This window comes from Rhinolophus hipposideros (assembly GCF_964194185.1).
Source record: "Rhinolophus hipposideros genome assembly, chromosome: 19".
Lineage (NCBI taxonomy): Eukaryota > Metazoa > Chordata > Mammalia > Chiroptera > Rhinolophidae > Rhinolophus > Rhinolophus hipposideros.
The window spans coordinates 54,193,907-54,214,958 of NC_138065.1; the positions used below are offsets into that span (position 1 = coordinate 54,193,907).

Genomic DNA, 21,052 nt, shown 5'->3' on the forward strand with positions numbered 1-21,052 from the left:
CAGGGTATTGTCGTGGAAGGAGCGGCCGATCTGAAAGCACACATCCTCCTCTTAGGCTTTGGTTCTGTCGTGTACGTCGGATGACTTGAGCAAGGCAGGTAAGGCCTCTGAATTGCAGAGGGCTTCCAAAACAGACAAGGCTGGTTAACGCCTGCTCTCACATTCCCCTAAAGGACTTTAAGCCATAAAAAATCAGAAATGCCACTAACTTCTGGTCAGTCCACAGAATAGTTCCAAATCCTTCAGAATGCTGTTCGTTGCCCCCCCCCCCACCTTCACACCCAAGTGTACTCTGCTGCTTCTTGTACATGTTTCGGATTTGCTATCTCCCCTCTTCCAGTAATTCTTTGCCCACTCCTACCGGTGATTTACTCGTCTTCAGCCATGAGAACTGAAAATAGAGATGGCCATTTACATACATTCAAGTTGGCAGGAGAAAACTGCCCTCCATAAGAGGGAAACATCAGGTTTCGATGTTCAGTATGGTCCCGAAGGGATTCAGTTTTTAATTACATAATTAACCCCCTGAATTTTATCTGTTTCCTAGTATTTTCTCAGTGCTAGGGGTACAACACAGAATGAGATGACATCAAGTTTTCACCACAGGGGCAAGGCTACGGCTACCCGAGCCACGTGTTTAACTGACAGTACAAACAAAACGTTGGGAACTCAGACAGAAAATCATTCATTTGGGCTGGAGGAAACTGGGAGAAATTCTCCAAGAGGTAGCATTTAGCTGGGTCTTCCCACAGGTGAAGGAGACGAGGGGAAAGGGCTGGAAAGGTGGTGGGGAGATGGCATGAGGGCTAAGACACAACATGGTTCCACTAAAAGTGACCAACATGTCTAACCAAAGGGACAATTTGTTCTGAGACGTCACAGCTGTCCTGGGGCAACGTGCAGTCCCACCGGCCACAGCCAGTCCTGACAGCGGGCACACAGTCACAGCCTGGGAGGGAGGTGGCTCTGACGTCCCTCACAGCCCTCCTGTTTCCAGCCCCTCTCACAGAGGGTCTCAGAATCCCTCCGTGGGGACACTGGGTACAGAGTGGATAAGCCCCACATGCTTCTCTACCTTCCAGCTATCAAACCAGTAGGGTTTTTCCAACCCAAAACGGAACTCTAGAGCAGGTAATGGCACAAATGGCTTGTAAGTACTTGTGCAAAGAAGCCGCTGTGCTATGTATTAGCTGTTGGGTGACTATAATTAATAACACTGTTTTGCATATTTGAAAGTTCCTAGGGGAGTAAATCCTACAAGTTCTCACCATAAGAAAAAAAAATTTGTAACTATGTGGTGATGGTTGTTAATTAAACTTATTGTGCTGATTAATCAAAACATATACAAATATTGAATCGTTACATTGTATACCCAAAACCAACATAATGTTACATGTCAATTGTATCTCAGTTTAAAAAGCAATACCGTCAGCGTCCACTAGGGGCCAGCATGAGCTACTAAGAAGAGGCCCTGATAGCCTGTTCTTTTCTGACATGACCAGAGGGGCAGTTGGGGGGTGTGGGGGGATTAAACACTGACTCTTACTTCCCAGGCAGGTGGACAGATCGCCCTGTGGACAAGGTACCAAATATGGGCTGGATCTTAGAGCCGTGGACTGGTTGTAACTGGTGAAGCAGTTGTACCCAAAAGGTGAGAAGCAGGCCAATGGCAACCAAGAGAGACAGCCATCCCCCACATTTCTTTAATCTGTTTTATTCATCTTTTCTTCTGGTCATTTGGATTAGGGCACAGAAGACACGCTTACCTAATTAGCACGTGTTACAGCTGGGAGAGGGGCATTGGGCTCCAAATTGCCTTGTTAAGCTAGCAAAGACAAAAATTCAAAGGACATAGATATAAGGCTATGTGCTTCAACGGACTCCATAAATATATAAGTGCGGGGTGCAGACGTGCCTTAGATGAGAACCATCTCTTGGTGGGTTTGCAGACAATGGGCTCGATGGACGCGGCTGGAGGCCTGGGGAAGCAGCTGCCCCTTAGCCACATGGACCTCCACACCCATTCTATTTCCACCCCACCACCAACCGGTCATCTGGCCTCTGGCTCGCCACCTTCTGACCTCTAAAACTGGCAAGCTGGTCAAAACCCCTAGGTCCATTACCGCAGTCAACTTTAGGACTTACCCGTCACTGTCTGTGGAGCGGTCAGCGTCCACCTCACCTGCCCACTGCCTTCTGGACTGCAGGTCTAAAGGGCTTGCACACCTGCAGCCTGGGGCTGGGTGTCACGCAGCTCGGCCACTCTAAAGCCCTGGACAGCACATGGGGAGCGACAGAGAAGCAGAGCCTGTCCTCTGGAAAGCGGGTTGAGAAGACTGTTGGTTTTTCTGCAGCAGCGACAGCAGAGGTCCCTGTATACAGGCACTGGCTCTGTGTGCTGAGACATCGGTCCCAAGCATCCGTTTCTGGGCCCCGAGCAGATAAGGCAGCTTCCTTCCCACCAAGGCTGTCCCCTCATAGCAGTGGCCGTGTGGCTCTCAACTGGTGATTTTCTGAGCACCGAAGAGACCGCGACTCCCTTAGTGGCCTAATACTGGGAGACGTTGCTGAAAACTCCAACTGGAATCTGTTTTTCATCTCTCCCAACTATTCTGTAAACCACTAAATGTCGAGCAGTAAATTCCTTCCTAGCTGGAGTCTGTTCTTCAGAGAATTGAATCCTGATCAATATAACAATATACTTCCAAAGTTCTTTTTTATAAAAAGCCTGGAAGAGTGAAAAGCAAATAGTTAACCCGTGGTTACGTCTATAATCACTAGTGGGTGGGACAGCAGCTCAACAGACTCAAACATTTTCCTATGCACTATGGCATTTCCCAAATAATAATACCATATTTATTTTTATATGTTGTATTTATATATAGTTATATTTATTTAATAACACTATACTCATTAATAATGCTATGGTTAAAAATTTAAATAAAGTAGGCAACTTGCATGTTGAAAGCACAATTCATGGCATGATCAAAATGCAGCTTTTTTATCTTTCACAACCCATTTAAACCTTATTCAGTGGGGTCATCTCCCCCGGCTCCCAGCACCTTGCTACTCACAGTGTGGTCCCCAGACCAGCAGCACTGGCAACTTGGTAGAAATGCAGAATCTCAGTCCCCACGCCAGACCCACGGAATGACAGTCTGCGAGTTCTGGGTGTTCGGGCGCATTCCAGTTTCGCGGGGCCCACGATTCCCCGCTTCTCTTCGTGATGGCTAGTCCTGTAATGGCTTTAAACCAGAAGCATCGCTTTAATTTGTACATTAGCGTGCCCAGTCCTGGGTGGTAAGCAGATATCCAGTATTCATTCAAAGGCAAGTGTTTGTCGTCCTACTTACCCAGCTCAGGTCCTGGCTTGAGGAAGGAGTTTGATTCTCTCTGTGTGTCTGTCCCTCTCTCCCTGTCTCCCCACATCTCCTCCCCCCTCACTTGCATATGTTTCCTTTGCTCCCCACCTAAACCTAAGTAGGAAAGGAGGAAGCAGGAAGGGAGGGAGGCCAGGGAAGGGGACAGGAAGTCCTTACTGCCGTTGCCCTCCGGCTCTCTGAGCATCAGGTGGGCATGTGTGGCCTTGGGAGGTGTTCACCACTGGGCTGCCCTACTCTGGTCCCACACTCTCTCCAAGGTGTTCACTTGCACCTCCCCCCTCAGCCCTCAGGAACCCAGACTCTCCTCCAGCTTCTGGGTGCCCTTGACTACCCATCCTGGGGGCCTTGCAGTGCAGGGACCGAGACAACCCCGTGCTATCTCTCATGGGCCACGAAAATACACACACACATGGCTTTGCCCGAAGATATTCTGTAGTTCAGGCTGATCCCAACGCAGGCCCTTCTGTTCCATAGCCACAGCTCATCGCAGCTTCCGCAGGCATGAGTCAGGCCCAGTTCCATGTCCCCCGAAAGCAGGGAACGCCAGTCAGCCTTCTCCCCACTCCTGAGGCCCCTCCCACCTCAGAGGAAGAACTGTGAAGGGGACTCGTATCATGACAAAGAAACCTCTTCTCAGACCCTCTCTCCTCTGCACCCTGACCCCTTTTCACCTCCTCCATGACTTCAGAGTCTGAACGTCAAGGGCCAGGCCCTCACCCATTTCTTCTGCACTCCACGATCCCGCTTCAGAGTTCTGTGTCTCTTCTGTAGTGAAACAACACTCTGGACGTCCTGTCACAAGGGCAACTGCTTAGTTGTAAAAAATAAAACTAAGATCCTTTGTCCCCGGACACACCCATCTGAGGAACGGCCGTCAGTTGTGGGTCCCACATCTTAAACCAACTATGCAGCCACTGGAGATGCGCTCAGAACGGCCAGGATGGAGAAGGAACTCAGAATCCGAAGAGCTGAAAACACTGAAAAAACAGTTAAAAGTAAAGTCTACCTTTAACAAAACCTAAGCACAACCTAGGTGTGGTCTTTAAATACCTGAAGGGCCAAGCAGGGGACGGGGAGATTTGCCCTGCCCACCCAGGAGGTACCTGGGTAGAAGTTAAACCAAGGTCACTTAGCTGATTATCTGTAAGGAGGACCTTCCAGGGAGGCAGAGCCACCCGACATCGAGTGGGCTTTCCTCGGGCTCTGAGGAGGCCCCATCCTCACAAGAAGTCAGGCCCAATGGCTGCGTGGCCCCACGGCCGAGCTCAGCAAGGTCTCCTGAAGTGGCTTCTTGGTTGAAAGAAATAGCCTTTCAAGTCCCTTCTGATTTGGGAGGACCTCCAATTCGTCTTGAAAGACGTCCACCTTTAGTCCCTAGCTACCCGTTTTTTTCTGTACATTGTGAAATTTGCTTTCCTAGATTTGCTTTCAGGGTGCCTTTTGGGTGTTAAAATTTTATTAATTCTAACACATTTTTTCAAAGCTACGTTTTAACATCTCTGCACTCAGGACGCATCTTATCATTGCCTGTAGCAGTTTTCACTGCTTACAGAAGTGTGAACACTAACGGTGCCAGCATCACAATCTACAGCATGGGTGTGAGCAGCTAGAAGAAAGTTCAAGAGACAACAGTGACACCAGTGACACTATTGTAGAATGGGGGGTGGGGGGTCAGGTGGTTTAGCAACATTCCTAAAGCAGAACTCAAACAGTGAGCTAGCTCCAGATAACCACAAAGCCAGCTTAAATGTCTGGCAACAATGGCTGTCACTCTAGTTACAGCTTCTTTTCAAAAACTAATCAATCTTCCTGACGTCCATCATAGGAAAGAGGACCTTACAAGAGTAGGAAAACTTGGGCACTGATAAATCTGAGCCAAAAAGTGATTCAGAAAAGTCAGACTCTCAAAGGGAAAAAGTTTTAGGAATGCCTTACCCAGCTTATAATTCCTTATATTTTCCTTTTTATGCATATGTCAATGTGACTTGTGGTTTTTTAAAAAATTCTATTTCTAATTAAGCCTGAAAAACGTTGTGTGGTTGCCTGGTCATGCTTTTCCTTTCTTAGTGTGCTCTGCAACGGGGCGTCCTACAAGCCTACGAGGAAACAGCTTCAGAGACGGTGTCCTGCTCGAGCCTGCACAGCTGCTAAGCACGAGGTGACACTGGAGCCCAAGTCTGTGGACTCTGGCCACCTCTAGGTGCAAAGCAACTCCGGGGGGCTGTTCCGGCTGAGGCTGCATGGGCATGCTCGCCGTGGGACGGCACAATGGCCACCTCCCACGTCCCTGTAACGACACTGGAGGCTCTAAACTGGAAACACACAAGGGGGGGGGGCACCACGCCTCCCCCTCGGAGGGAGCTGCATCCTGATGGCTATGAACAGGACGCCAAGCCCTGAGACCATGGTCTCTGCAGGTGTCGTGACTGGGGAGCAAGCTGAGTCCCTACCTGCCAACTGTAGTACGCGCTGGAAATTTGGTGAAGAACTCGGATAATCTGGGGCAGAATAAGAGCTCTGCTTGGCCAAAGTTGGCGTTTAGTAAGGAATTGTAGGCAGGAGTGCATTTCCCCTAGTAAACCGCGGACCAGCTGGCCAGGCACTCAGAAGGATGGGTTAGCACTGCAAAGTGGGGAGCAGGGGCCGTTGTGGGGCTGGGCGGGGGCCTGACGAGGTTGCCGTGCCACCAGGCTCCAGCCGGGGGCGCTCAGCAGTGGATGAAAGGTCAAGAGGCTCCCTGGTCTAATTAAGCAAAGCCAGGAGGTGCTTTCCTGACTGGGTGCTTGAGACCTGCTCTCTCCTGTGTAATTAGCGGACGTGCATATTGGTACAATCTCTTGGAGGGGTAATTTGGCCACATCTATTAAAATGAAAAGACTCATCTCCTCTGATACAGCAATTCTACTTCCAGGATTTTATCCCACAGACATGCTCACACACGTGTATGGATGTAGGTATAGGATATTCATTGCAGCATGATTTGAAATAGCAAAGCCTTAGAAATAATATCATCTCCATCAGTAGGGACTGGCAGAGGTCGTCTCTCTAGGAAGTGACCTCTGAGCCCCCACGTTGGGCTTCCTATGTGCTTCTCAGCACCGCAGCTTAAACCCTCCAGTAAAGAAAGAATCTGCTTATGTGTCTGTCATTCCCTCAGGAGCCCCCCACAAAAGAGGAGACACACAGACATGGGACAGACTGTGTGCTGGGGGCGGGCAAGGGCCAGGGTGGCCTCAGCAACAGGGAACCTGGACTTTATCCACAGGATTGAGCCAACCTCCAGGGGGAAAGTCCTAAGAGTAGAACTAACTCACAGCACTCCGTCTTCCCATCCAGTAAAGTCAAGATGAGAAACTGAGGCCCAGACAGCAAGCGAGGGTGTGACACTGAGCCCGAATGGGACTTGCCTGGCCCCTTCTGCTCTCTGGGGTGCTTGTCTGCTGTCTGGTACCCACACCCTCAGCTTTGGGGTCTGAGACACAACTGATCAGAGAACCAGACAGAAGCAGCTTCCTCTGGTTCCCTTTGCTGTGGGGAGATGCGCCCAAACCTCTCCTCAGCAGCCTGGGCTGGCTAGCCTTCCCTTTCCCGAGTGCTGGAACCGCAGAGCCAAGCTGGATGAGCACTTTCCCCCAAAGCAGCACGGCCGGCAAGCTGCCTGCCTGATGGTTCCTGGTATTTCCCTAGGGCGGGCCTTCCCGGGGGGTCATCATCTGTGAAAGCTGGGGCCTTAAACTCCGCACGGGCCAGAGGACATGAAAGTCAACATCCTCCCCCCCACACACCCCTGCGCGCGCACATGCACAGGGGGAGCTGAGTCATGAATGATGCACGTAGGTCCCTATCCTCCCACCCACATCTCCAGCAGCAAAGGAGCCAGGAGCCTGGACAGAAGGAAGGCTGGCTGCTGTGAACAGGGTGGGAGTGGAGGATGGGCAGCCACACCAGCTCTCCCGTGAGAATCTACTTCACTGTTTTGCTCTCTTACAAAATGATCGACTGATTTTTTTTTAATTTGAGATCCTTTGATCGCTAATAGCGTTAATGCTAGTCACTTCCTGTCTAGTTCAGGGGTGGCTGGAGCCCCAGGGGAACAGAGCAGGAGGAGGAAGGAGTACAGTGGGCTCAGCACAGAGGGCTTACTGGGTGGAGCGTTCTCAGAAATGGGGTGAGCTGGGAGCGGTCAGTCAGAGCCACAAAGCCCCAGACCACAAGGACCTGGACAGACCTTCTGGGGATAAGCAAGCGTCCCCTGAGATCAGCTTATTTTATTTCCTTTTCTAATTTTAAATGAGTATCTCCCCCAGGAAGGCTCATCGATGCCCCAGGAAAGGGGCATCCTCCCCAGGTGTCCAACAGGTTAGAAGATTTCTTAACAAGGCTTCCATTTCTGGTCCTTTCGTGCTGCTGCATGTTCGCAGCCTGCTACTTTCTCCCATGATACCCCCTCTCCCACCTGAAAACACACCCAGCTCAGCTCTACACACATGCAGATGCCCTCACATTGCCTCTTACACGCCTCCATGCCCGGTCGCTCGGCCCTCTGCACATGTCCACTGGGGGACTGTGAGGCGCCCCTCCCAACCCCATCCGCAGCTTTTCCTGGGCCCCCGGGTGCTCCCTGGGGCACCTGCCACATGGCTCTGTGGTGTGCATGTTGCCCACCGGCCTCCCTGTGAGTTTCGTGACTCTGTGGGTCGGTGAGCAGCAACGCTGAGGAAAACACGAGGAAGGAGGCCGGCAGCACAGACCTGGGAAACTGCGTTGTGACCCCCCCATCCATCAAGGAAGGAGGACAGAGCTGCTGGCCGCTGGCAGCCTGGACGCGAGCTGGGCTGACAAGGGCGCTGTCCGGGAAGAACCACACGCCTGGGGAGCAGTTGCACCAGCCCTGCAGGGAACCCGGTGCCAGAAGGCAGGCGCACGCGTGGAAACGGGCCCTGCAGGGAACACACGCCTGGGACTGCAGGCCACGCGGCCTCTTGCTTTTCTCCTTCAGGTGACAGTCAAGTCCCCATGCGGGGTGGGACATGGCTCAGTGCACATGTGGCTCCGTGTGCTAGTGCTGGAATGGCTCCTTAGGGAGCAAAAAAACTGCGAAAAGCTACAATTTAGCAATTTTGAGGATTTGCCTAAAACTTGCTTCAAAGAGGTTTCTGGATGCGGACGGTGCCACTTGTTCACGGCTGAAGTGAGCACCGCTGCCTGCTGCTGCCTGGGGGGGGGGGGGACGGAGAGGGGTGGGGGTGGGGCGACGGGGGGTGGGGGGTGGGGGGGCGGAGTGGGGGCGGGGCGGAGTGGGGGCGGGGCGGAGTGGGGGCGGGGCGGAGTGGGGGCGGGGCGGAACTGACCCTTGCAGGCTGGGGAATGGGAGGCCCAACAATACTTTCCGCCTCTAAAACTAAGTCCAACTCAGCACTTCCAGGATATAAATTCAACAGAAATAGAACTGTTTTAGTTTCTAAAACTAAAAGCCTTTTTTAAATTAGCATGAAATTCATTCTGAATAATTACAACTTGATCCTAAAATCCTAAAATGACCGTAAGTTTCCTTAATGACCGTAAGTACCCAAACCTGGCCTGTGCCGCAGGATGTCCTGGAGGGGGGGGAGGTCACCTGAATCGCTAAGGTGACTAAATTAACTTCCAAACATAAACCTCCGAGCAGTAAACACCAGTGTCACACTTCTGTCCGGAATTCTGTGGGGGGAAGGAAGCGACGGGAGGCCTTGCGGTTACAAGCTGCTCAAATATGCTGCCGAGACTGAAATCCCTGCGGCCACACTTTATGTGCTTCTCAAAAACCACAGCAAAACAAAAGATCGCAAGCAGATGGCTTTGCCAGGTGTGGGTGACACGGAGGGAGAGCCCCGGGTGACGCGTGGGCCTGGAGAGGGCACGGGGGCCACTGCTCAGCTCCCCGCATTGGAGGTCTGCGGGGCTCCCGGGACCTCAGCCTTGGACGCAGGGGGGGTCTGGACGGTTTCCGGGGCCCCCGGGACCTCAGCCGAGCGCGCAGCGGGGGTCTGGAGGGTCGCCCCGCGCTCGGGGACGGCCTGCGGGTCCCTCAGCTCCAGGAGCACCCGGCTCAGAAGGCCCTTGAGCAGCCGCATTTCGCGGAGCAGCTGGTCCACGTCGGGTTTCAAGGACCCCGGGGACTGTTCCAGGGGCGTCCGCGGAGCGCAGGCGGCTGGCACCGCGGAGGCGACTCTGCCGGTGGGGACCCGCAGCCCCACTGAGGTGGCGTTAGGGACGGAAGTGACCGACAGGCCCGACGTGGACACCAGAGACTTTTGGAAGGAAAGCTGCCTGTTCGCGGGCGCCACGGCTGCGGCCTGCGGGCGGGGGGCGGCGGAGGGCGAGCCTGCGAACACCGGGCGGGCGCGGCTGGAGGCGTCGCCCCGCTTGGGGGGGGGGGGGGGCCGGGGGGAAGCGGGGGCGGGGCGGGGGGGGGGCGGGGGGGGCGGGGCGCGGCGCGGGCACTCACCGGGCCCCCGGAGCTGCAGCCACGCGCTGCGCTTCCGGACGCTGCGGGAGGCGGTGGCCGCCTCGCACCAGTGCGACTCCAGCTCGTCCACCTCGGGCGCGGGGACCGTGTACTCGGCGCCCCAGTCGAAGCGGCGCACGGCGCGGCTGGACTTGTAGAACGAGAACTGCAGCGGCGCCGCGCGCTTGCGTGGGTGCACACGCGTGTCGCAGCGCAGCACCACGCCGCCCGCCTCCGCGCGGCCCGCCACCTTCAGCACCGGCGCGGGGAACAGCTCTGCGGAGAGGGGCGGGCGGAGGCCGTGAGGCCGCGGGGGCCAGGGCCCGCCCGCTGTCCAAGGTGCCGGCGGGGGACCAAGACCGCGCGAGGACAGGCCTCTGAAACGTGGGCCGGTCCGCGAGGGACGCAAGGCTCTGCACCGAGGGGTCGCTGCGCCTGCCTCGCCCGAGGCCCACGGCGCTCCCCACCATTGCAGCTGCCCCCACGGGGGTTCCCCACTCGGAGCAAGAAGCGGGCACGTCTGTGGGAGGTCGGGCGGAGAAATCCAACACGTGACCCTCCGTCCCCCTTTCCCCACCTGGTTCCCGACCTAGAATCGCAAGGCTCTGCCCTCCCTCGGGGCCCGGGCCTCCCCCACCTTGCACGGTCACGGCCACCTTGGCGGAGAACAGGGGCGCACTCTCCACCGGGATGCGCATGGTGCCGGAGCACTGGTACAGCCCGCTGTCGCTGGCGCGCGCCTGCGCCACCGTGTAGTTGGCGCTGGACGGGAAGAAGCGCAGGGCCTGGCCGTCGCGGTAGTAGTGCAGCTTGTAGACCACCTTGTCGTACCAGCCGCGGCAGCGCAGGACCAGCGGGTCGCCCTCGAACACCTCGGCGTAGGGCACTTGCAGGATCAGCCAGTCTAGACAGTCACCACAGTCACCCGCAGTCCAGCCCTGGGCCCCCGGTCTCCTCTGCCCAGCGGCTCTCCTTCCCCTCCCTGGGGGGCAAAGGTGCCTGAGACCCGGGCCCAGCCGCTAAGGCAAATGCCCACCAGAATCCAGGTTAAACAGCTGAGGACGGCTCAGGGCCTTCCAGACGCCCCGCTTACCTTCCAGCATGTCTCAGCCTCTGCCCCTCCTGTCCTTTACCTCCCCCCCCACCGTCCACTCCTGTACAGGCCAAGTCCTGCCAAGCTGGAGCCATGCTGGGAGCCCAGACCCTTGTACCTGCCGTTTCCTCAGCCAGGAAGACCCCTTCACCTTGTCCTGCAGGTCTAGGCTTAGACAATATCTCCCCCAGGAAAGTTCCCTGACGCGCCCCCCCCCCCCCCCGGGGGAGCCCCAGGTGGCCGGCATGACATCCCACATCAGCACGGGCATCACAGAACGCTGACATAGCCCTAGCCTGCCCTCGGTGCCATCACAGGTTTCACACCAAGGAAGACTTCTGCAGGGACCAGCCAGAGCTGGGACGCACTCCCAGGGCTGCAGGCAGTGCCCACTGTCTCCTGTGGCCACATGTCATCGGCACGCACTGTCTGTGCCCGACCAAAAACCGCAGAGTGTGGGTATGACGTGTGTGTGACTGCTAGTCTGAGCACTGAGTGAGGGCCTTTAAATTCTGAGCATAAACAGCGGCGGAGGACATCACACCCCCACCAAGTAGCCAGTCCTATGCCCCGAGGAAGAGCACAGAAATGTGTATCTGCTGCAGCAAGAGGGGAGGGAGCCTTCGGGCTCAGGCAAACTTGACTGCACCTCTCACGAAGGGCCACGCAGCCCCCCACCTGCTCCAGAGATGCAAGAGAGCCCCGTTCTCCTGCCTGGATGGCAGTGGCCCAGTGGCCCCTCCCACAGGAGCCAGTACCACGCGAGGAGTGGCACGCTGCCCCTCCCCCACAGACACTCACCGTTGGACACAGACAGATGGATGGGGTCACTGACGGGTGCTCCCCGCGTCTGGCACCGATACAGCCCCGGAGTCTGCACCTCGATGCTTCTCCTGTGAGAGGGCAGCAGCAGGTGGCCCAGGTACCAGAGCGTGCTGATGGGCCGGAGCTCCACGACCAGGGGGTGGTACCCATCACACCGCAGGGTCACGCGCTCCCCCTTGAAGATGGTGGTCCAGGGCGGGTGCACAGACAGCGTGGGCTTCTCCAGCGTAGCTGCGGCGTGTGGACGGGATGACGTGGAAAAGGGGATCACGGTGAGGGGCCCAGAGATTGCTCTAAGGGGGGGCAGTCTCAGAAAACTCCTGCTTCCAGGACCCAGCCCGCGACCCCCATCCCCACAGGGGGAGAGGCCACATGGGCTGGACACCGAGTCCCTCTACTAGCGCCCGCTGCTAAGCGCCTACGGGCAGACTGAGTCACAGGGCTGGCAGAGGAGGGGACAGCCAAGAGGTGGGGAACACAAGCGGGTCACTCAGGGGGTGGCGTGGGCGGTGTGGGATGAGGGGTGCGTAAGACTCACCAGCTTGCCCACTGCTTGGAACTGTGAAACAAGAATTAAAGAAGGAAGGAGGAGAATGTTGGAGATGACGGGAAGGAAGGGACTCTCTTGACCACCAGAAAGGCTCAACAGGAATCCAGTCCTGCGTTTCTTCTGCCTTATTTTTCCAGCCTGAGAAAGCCCATTCCTCCTTATGTCTCCGAGACACCGAACTGCTTGGAGTCGAGGTTGCCCATCGCCCAGCATATACGCACACACACACACGTGCACACACATGCACACACGTGCCCACATGCCTCCACACATCCACAGTCCTCATGCCCCGTCACATCCTCGAGGACTCACCCAGGAGCAGGAGGGCTGCCAGCACCCACATGGGCCTGCTGGCAGCTGAAGGACGATGGGGACGCTGCATGCGATGGAGGACAGAGGACATGGCCAGTGCTGACCACTGAGGACTGGCGGACACTGCTGCTTCTGATTCCTGAAGACGCTGCAGGGGACAGAGCAGGGGACAGCTGGCTATGTGTCAGCCCTCAAGCGCCCCAGGCACCTACCACCCGAAAGCAACCTTACTTCTCCAACCAGCCCTACGGCCACAGAGCCGTCCTGACACCCACATGGATCTGCGCAGCCCGGGGGCCCCTGTGAGTCTCACAGAGGAAGCCACATCCTCATGTCCTCAAGGTCCCCCCAGGGCGTTTGTTCTGCCCACTCCCTGCCCAGTCCATTGGGGCGAGGCCTAGTGAGGTTGATGCAGGTTCCCTGCAGCCGTGCTTACACCCTCCCACAGACCTGCAGGCGGGAAGACAGACTCGTGTCCCAGCCGTGGACAGACATGTCACGTCTCCCCTTCTTTCTCCTTTCCCAAAGCCCTAAACCCTCAGAAACTGGAACACTCTTCTTTCCTGCCCACCCAGTGACCTCGGCCTGTGCACCCCACTCGCTGTGCCTCCCTCCCTCACTTTCTCCCTCCCTTCCTCCTTTCTTTCTTTCCTTCTTTCCTTCCTTCCTTCCTTCCTTCCTTCTTTCCTCCTTTCCTTCTGTCTGTCCCCCGCTGCAGCCACGCCCGCACGCCTCACCTGTGGCAGAGAAGTCCCTGCCTCAGCCCCACAGAAGTCTCTGCCATCCGCTTCCCAGCCCCATTGTCAGGTGACCAGCGCTGAGCAGTGCGGAGCCCAAACCACCTGTCAATAGTTAATGAAGTTTCCAGCCTGATAGTGTCTCCTTGGACATATCCTGCCCCACCTGCGGCACCGCCTTCCCTGGGAACCCTGGCAGGAAGGACAGCACCAGACAGACCCTTCTCCTGAAGACAGCCCCTCCCCCTCTGGCTTCCGGACCCCACAGCTCCACTCCAGGAATTCGGCCGTAGCTTCTCCAAATGGGCCACTGCTTGTTAGAAACACGCATGCCTCTTAGGACAATGTGCTTGGCCACCTAACTTAGCTGCTCCTCCAGACCATTTTGAGAGTAGCTTTTGATACGAGAGAGGGTCACAGGGGTCTAGAATTGCTAACTTGTTCAGGAGTGGGGGAGGGAGAGAATGAGAGCCTGGGAGGGGCGGTCACAGACTGCCTGCTTCAGGAGTGCACCCCCACATCCTGCCAGCTGAGGGGGCCCACATTACCCACAGCGCCCCGAGGTCTCCCCTCCTCCCAGGCGCCAGCTCTGTGATGAGCTTGGTGAGACCCCCAGCAGCCCCGCTAGTCCACACCCACTGACTCTGCTTGGCTTCTCGTCACAGGACACAGGTCTGAGCCTCTTCACCAGACCCCACGAGAACACTGACTCCACCAAAAGTCACAGAGCGCCCTGAAAACCCCGCTCGGCGGCAGGGCGTGTGTCGTGCAGCGCTCAGAACTGGCCGGACGATTCTCTACCCTACATCTCTATCCTCAGCTTCTGTCCAATTCTCCCCAAGTGGCATCTTTTCCTCCGTCAAGGATTTCTCCCCACAGACCTCCTGACTCCTCGCCCCTTTACCACACAGAAACTCAGCCACTGTCGTTCGATACCTGAGCAATTCGCCGAAGCCTACCTATCACGACATAATTGTGGACAAGATGTGCCACCATCTGACAAGAATTCTGCAAGTAACTGTCCTCAGGGATGAAGAAGACAGGGATGGCAGCTCGCTGTCAGTGAGAGCCCAGTGTGACAGGCGCCCGGCCACGTGCCTCACACACACGGCTTCCTACACAACACTCGCAGCGTGACCTCCAGGGTGACCCTCCTCCTTTGTTTCCTTGTGGCATGTCTGCAACGGCCACATACACATCTTTTGTAAACCGTTGTGGGTCAAAACTGCGCACAGAATAACTCGCACAAGAAAGGGTCCAGTGGGTGCCACGGCATGATTGAGGAGAGGCTTGCGGAGGTCGTTACCACACCCTGGGCCAGCCCACTGACCAGCGGCCCCTGTGGGTCCGTCAGGCTGGCTCTCGCTGAGAACGCACATCAGCTGTCCACACACAGGGAGAAGCGTTATTATGGTGCCGAAATAGGTTAATGAATATTTGTGAGAAAAATAGTTCAGAGACAACCTAATTAAGTAATTGTGGCTCCAGGAGCACCGTCCTCCACACAGATTCTGCGTCCAGAGGACCCCGTGGGAAGCTTCCCACCCTCCTTTAGCTGTTTCACGGGGGTGGGGGGGCCTGCTGACACAGACCCTGACGCAGTGTGTACCTAGTACATTATAAACTCGGGCAGTAGCAGAGGCCAGCCAGGTGCCAGCGTGTAAATGACCGTTGCTTGTGAAGCTGGGAGGGGGAGTTCGTTGAACGGCAAAGCCCCCCCAGTCCAGCACTGCCTCCATTAGGCGGGGGCCAGGTAACCCTTTGTTGTGCGGGGGCTGTCCTGAGTATTAGAGGATGTTTAGCAGCTCCCCTGTTTTCTACTCACTGGATAGATGCCAGTAGCACCCCCACAATGTGACACCCAAAACTCCCCAGACATTGCCAAATATCCCCTGGGGGGAAGGGGAGAGGAGATTGTGTCCGTAGAGACAGCCGCGTGAAGCCAATCTCACTGCTTCTCTTCAATCACCAGACTCGGGTCTGGGCAACACGAGCCAATTCCTGGTGGGGAGAGAGCGGGTACGTGGTCAGGTCAGGAGACATGCACAAGCATTCAACTTCAGCGGTACAAGTTTATTTATACCCGCCCGTCTCCACTCCTGTAACAAGGCCCGGGGCAACCTGCAGAGCTCTTTATGCATAAATGGGAAATGAGAAAGAGCTGGATTTGGGGGTGGGGGGCAATGCTGAAGGTGAACTGTTCACTCATATTTGACACGACCCTTCGAGGTTTCAAGCTTCAGGCGGCCAGACAAGGCCCTCAGCTCCACGACCAGGTGACCAAGCAGAGCAGTCACGTCTTGCATTTGTTTGAGAAGAAGGCCCATCTGGTGGTGCAAGTGGGGGTCCACTGCCTGCAGTGGACAGGACTGGCCTGGACCCTCAGAGGACGGTGGGGGTGATGCAGGCGGAGGCTCCGGGGGGTCCGTAACCGTTGTTCCTGGAGCGGCCGATTCCTGAGGAGCTGGGCTCAGGACGGGGGGTGCAGCAGAGCTGGGGGGACCTGGGTGGGGGGCAGGAGACATGCACCAGTGAAGTGTGGCCGGCCCTGCCCTCACACTTCGCTCAGCCTTTCTCGCTCCATGGGCCCAGGGCAGCAGAGGCTGCGTCCACATCGGGACCTGAAGCCTGGCTACCTCTGCGTGAGGCTTCGCCACTGGAGAGCTGTGGACATTCGCAGGGAGACTCTAGTTCCCTGCCAGGCATGTGGCAGCTGTCCCAGGCCAGCCTCTTCACGGCCGTCACACTGGTGTCATGCCGCTCCCTGTGCAGCCGCCAGCATTTGCAGACACCTCTGCAGGCCCGAGTCACCTCCTCTTTAGGTGGGGCCTCTCCTGTCCCTTCCGTTATTTGTCTGATGACATGGCTCCAAGCCCCTCAGTCCCCGGCACACCCCCTCGGGTGTACTCTAGGGCACGAGCGGCCTTCTTAACGGGCTCCCAGAACTGAGCGCACACTCAGGCTCCCTCATCCTCGTCTGGATGCTAGATTCCCACAAGTGCCCAGAACTCACTCTGGGAGCGCAAGGCCCAAGGGCAGCAGCTGTGGAGCGGGGTCGGGGCGTGGTTTGGTGAGGTGTCGCCACGGTCTGAGGGAGAAGTCCCCTGTGTGTGCTCTGCCGTCACCAGGGCCCCAGCCCATTGTCCTTGCCTCCTCTGTGTTCCTGTGAACCCGCTGACACAGAACCCCAGCTCAGGGGCCCAGCCATCCTGCCCCCCCTTTCACACATGCCAACTCACCCTGCACCCTGACCTCCAGCCTCAGGCTCTGTTTCCAGACTTGGCTGTCCTCGGTGGTGGCTTCACACCAGTAGGACCCAGCGTGGGCTGCAGACGCCGTGCGGATCTGCAGCTCTGGGCACAGGGCCCTGCCACGCACTGTCCGACCGTCCTTGTGGAAGGAGAAGAGGAGGTGGGCGGCTGACCTCTGCAGGGGCAGCTCCGTCTGGCAGATTAGGGTCACCGTGTCCCCCTCCTGGGCCTCGGCTGAGGGTGTGGCTCTGAGCACTGGGACCGGAAAGAGTTCTGGGCGAGAGGCAGGCGAGAAGGACGAGTCAGGCCATGCGTCGGGGACACACGACACGCCAAGGGCCCAGCCACGCTTCCCAGCAGGAATGAGCTCTCAGGAAAGTTCCATCTGAATCTCTCGCCGTGTGGGCAGCGCTGGGAAAGACCCTGACAGTCATCGACCAGCAAAACACACATGGGTCTGCGGGATGGGTATCGGGACTGACGGGCCCAGTGAAAGGCAGCAGCCTGCTTCTTGGGCTTCAGTGATTCGTCACCTCAGGGAAGGCAAGCTGGCTCCTATCACTCCCCACCTGCTCTGCCACCCCCACCTGCCGCTGCCACCCCCACCCTGCCGCTGCCACCCCCACCGTGTTGCTGCCACCCCCACCGTGTTGCTGCCACTCCCACCTTGTTGCTGCCACCCCCACCCTGCCGCTGCCACCCCCACCCTGCTGCTGCCACCCCCACCGTGCCGCTGCCACCCCCACCTTGTTGCTGCCACCCCCACCTTGTTGCTGCCACCCCCACCATGCTGCTGCCACCCCCACCCTGCCGCTGCCACCCCCACCCTGTTGCTGCCACCCCCACCTGCCGCTGCCACCCCCACCTGCCTCCTGCGCTCACCTTGGACGGTGACAGCCACGGAAGCTGCCGTCTCTGGGTTCCCAGGACCCAGGCTCCTGAAGACGGCACTGCAGTGGTACTGCCCGCTGTCTGCCTGTCGCACCGCAGCAATGGAGAATTCCCAGTGAGGCCCAGGGGGACCCAGAGGCGAGCCATCTCGGTAGAAGGTGACCTGGGTCAGCGGCCAGTCTTGCCAGGCCTGGCAGCGCAGAACCAGTGGGTCCCCTTCAAACACCGGCATGGCTGGACCTTGGAGGATCAGCCAGTCTGTGACCCAAAACAAGAGCTGAGTGTCACTGACTGCCCTCCTTGGCAGCTCCCCCAGTGCCGCCCACAACAGCCCCCCCAAACTTTCTCTGAGGGTCCAGGTAACTCTCACTGGTTGGGCGAGTGTAACAATTTCTCTGGAGCCCGGGACTGAGGGCACCCTGGTTTCTGGCTGAAGATGGGAAAGGGGAGATCTCATCTACGGCCAGTTTCCTGGGCACTGTGGGGCCAAAAGGAGATTTGGGAAATGGGAGAAGGAGCAGGCCTGCCCTGGTCAGCCCCCAGGGCCTCACCGTAGGACACGATCAGATGGAAGGGCGCGCTGAAGGTGTAACCCTTGACATGGAAGTCCGTGTCCCTTGCGTCCTCCAAGGCACCCACGTGGCAGCTGCTGTCCTGGGTGCTGGTGGGTCCTTTGCACTGAAACGTCTCAGAACTGGCCACTGTGGGGGGCGTGGACCAAGAAAAGGGGGCTGTGTCTTGGAGGAGGGCAGGACACTGCCCCCCAGACGGCTTTCTCCCTCCCTGGTGCAGCGCTGTTTTCAGTGGGAGACCCACGTGGGCCTTGCCTCACACGCTCAGGGAAGACTGTGGTTTGGGGAAGAGGGTAGGGAGAGGTGGCAGGCCTGGGTTTCACCAGCATGACATCCAGCTGCTGTACAGGAAACCAGAGGCCAGACACCAGTGACCCGGCGCCGATGGACAGAGGGCAGCAGGGATGGGACACGGTCAGATTCTAACGTCCACTGGGTGTTGGCCCCGGGCCACGCGGCCACACACTTTGGCGATTAGTTCATCGTCCCAAGGTTCAGGCACGTGCCTCCACCCCCGCTTCATAAACCCTTAAGAGACAGGCTGAGAAAACTCAATTAACTTGCCCAAAGTTTAAAAAGAGAGTTGGGAATGGACAGGGACCCAGGTGTGTGCGGGCTCCACATCGCCGTGCAGACACATCAGTCCTCGGGGACTTCCGTCCATGTTTTCATTTCCCAGACTCCACTTGGCTCTTTGTCGCTGACTGGCATCTACCAAACTGCTTTGGGACCGCTTCCTGCTCCCCCCATCATGTGTTCATCTTTCAGCCACTGTCCCTGGAACGTCCCCGATGACGGCAGCGCCCGTTCTGTGTCCTCCTCTCTGCCCCGACCCTCTCCTCCCAGCCTATCCTGGGAACGATGGAATAATTCCTTCTTTGCTTCTGGTGGAGACGTAGTGTGGTGGATTTCCCACCACTTCTCCTCAGACTCTTGGCTGCATGGCTGCCCCAGGCAGAGTAATTCCATTTCTCCCGGCTCCACAAGCTTCCTATCCCTCCTGAGCGCCCCCAACCCCCCTTCCAGCCCCTCAGCCACTCACATGTCTCACTTCCTCCCTCCCCCTTCCTGCCCCGCTGCCTCTGTGCCCCCCACTCCCAGCGGCCCTGTCCTCTTCCTGACCTTGTAGCCTCCCTCAGCCAGGCTGCTGGCTGCTTCCTAGTTCTCGCTCGTCAGCACCAGGTGCTTTCTCGAGATGCTCTCTCAGCCCTGTCACCATCCTTTTCAGTTCCTCCACTGTGGGTCAGCTGGACACAAACTCCTTTCCTTTTTGACAATAAAACCCGGCGCTTACACTGAAAAACCTGTGTGGTAGGTTTTCATTACTCTCATTTTATGAATCACAAAGCCAAATCTACAGGTATAAAAAGTGACTTTTCCAAAGGGACACAGAGCTGCTGGCAAAAAGAAAAGAAGAGGTTGGAAGCAGAGTGTCCCATTCTCTGTCTGTGCCCTGTCACACACGTGCTGTGTCTTCATACAGCCACCCCATCCTGCCTCCGTGAGCTCAGTAAAACAACTCAACAAAATCGCTGTGCCTGAGAATTCAACGTGCCTCGCCCCTAGTTTAGTGGACAGCTCAGACATATGAAGACATTATTTCAGCACGAGGAGGAAAATGACAAGAAAGGGAGAGGAAGGTTCAGGGAAGGCTTCCTGGTGAAGGAGGCCGAGGCTGAGGGCTTAGGGTTGCCTGGAAGGGTGTGTGTGAGAGGGGGCAGGAGTCATGGGCAGGTCATTTCAGCAGAGGGAGCAGCGTAAGCAAAACTTGCGGACCGGTAGGAGTCTGGAGTGAACGTGTGGTTCTAGTGGGCTGAGCTCAGGGGACAGCAGAGGCTGCAGAGGTTAAACAGGGGCCGGGTATGGAGTGTGGACTGGCAGGCGGGAATCACAGGAGTCACCGGCTGCAGAGTACAGGACACAGGGGTGAGTAGGAAGTCACCAGGCCAGCCCAAGTGAGGAACGCGCTCACAGTCCTTATGTTTCAGGGAAGGGACTGGCTCCAGGGATGATGCCGAAGGTCAACTTTGCCCGGCTTGGTGAAGGATCAAATGCAGAGCGAGTGCGTCTGGGTGGACACCCCTGAGATCGGAGATGGGTAGGGGAGAGGCGGGGCCAAGGGGCCAGATGGGTTCGGCTCCGGTCACGTTGTGCGGCCACACCTGTGGCACGTGCGGGTGGATGTGTCCTGTGTGAAGCTGCAGCCGGAAAGCGTGAGCCATGTTGGTGATTTAGGCTGGACTTACAGTTGTAATGGTGACATGACACTGACAAACAAGCTCACGAGGGAGAGTGCGTAAAGAAAGGGCAGGGAGGCAAAGGCACAACGGCAGAAACACAATATTTAAGGGGAAGGGAGGAGAAGCCAGCCAGAGGGACGTAGCGGTGGATGGAGTAGAGGAGAAGGCGATGTGGGGACCGGGAAGAGGACGCCAGGACGGGATAAGTGACCAGTGGCGCCCACGCAGCACAACGTCCCACAGGATAAGAAGGCAAAGCGTGTGAAGGCCTAGCCAGCACAGAGGTCATCACCGGGGCAAAGGTGACCCCGTGGTAGCCAGACCACGAGCACAAGTGAGGAGGTGCAGGGAGCAAGCGCAGAGTGCTGCTAAACTGCAGAAAGGAAGAAAGGGGTGGACGTGTCACAGGAAAGGGGACTCTGGGGGTGGAAAAGCCCGGAGGACTTGGACACTCAGAGCCATGCAGTCCTGCGCACACACTTCCCATGTCTACCTTTCTGCCCCACATGGAGGGCGGAAGGCTGCCCAGGCTTCTTCCCTTTGGGTCCTTCCCCCGTCAGGCCCAGCCCATCCCCGTGGCACACCCAGGCACTTACCCAGGAGCATCTGGGCTGCCCAGAGCACAGCGGGGGCCGCAAGGACACCGCCCAGACCCATGGTGGCCGTGAGTAGCTCTCGTGCACCCTCAAACACCCTGATAGTCTTCAACAT

At 57.2% G+C, this 21,052-nt stretch overlaps 2 protein-coding genes across 2 annotated transcripts; both read right to left on the reverse strand.

The window, feature by feature from the left end:
- Positions 1-1,565: 1,565 nt before the first annotated feature.
- On the reverse strand, positions 1,566-12,681 carry FCRLB (Fc receptor like B; the record flags this gene model as incomplete). Its single annotated transcript, XM_081025430.1, has 6 exons — positions 1,566-2,728; positions 3,075-4,360; positions 9,871-10,054; positions 10,508-10,774; positions 11,765-12,019; positions 12,651-12,681. The coding sequence occupies 5 exons, from the start codon at positions 12,679-12,681 to the stop codon at positions 4,258-4,260; spliced, it is 840 nt and encodes a 279-aa protein (XP_080881556.1). The 3' UTR covers positions 1,566-2,728; positions 3,075-4,257.
- Positions 12,682-15,588: 2,907 nt separating this feature from the next.
- FCRLA (Fc receptor like A) lies at positions 15,589-21,052 on the reverse strand (the record flags this gene model as incomplete). Its single annotated transcript, XM_081025166.1, has 5 exons — positions 15,589-15,890; positions 16,627-16,911; positions 17,521-17,787; positions 18,081-18,230; positions 20,938-21,052. 5 exons carry the CDS (start codon positions 21,050-21,052, stop codon positions 15,589-15,591), a joined length of 1,119 nt encoding a protein of 372 aa, XP_080881292.1.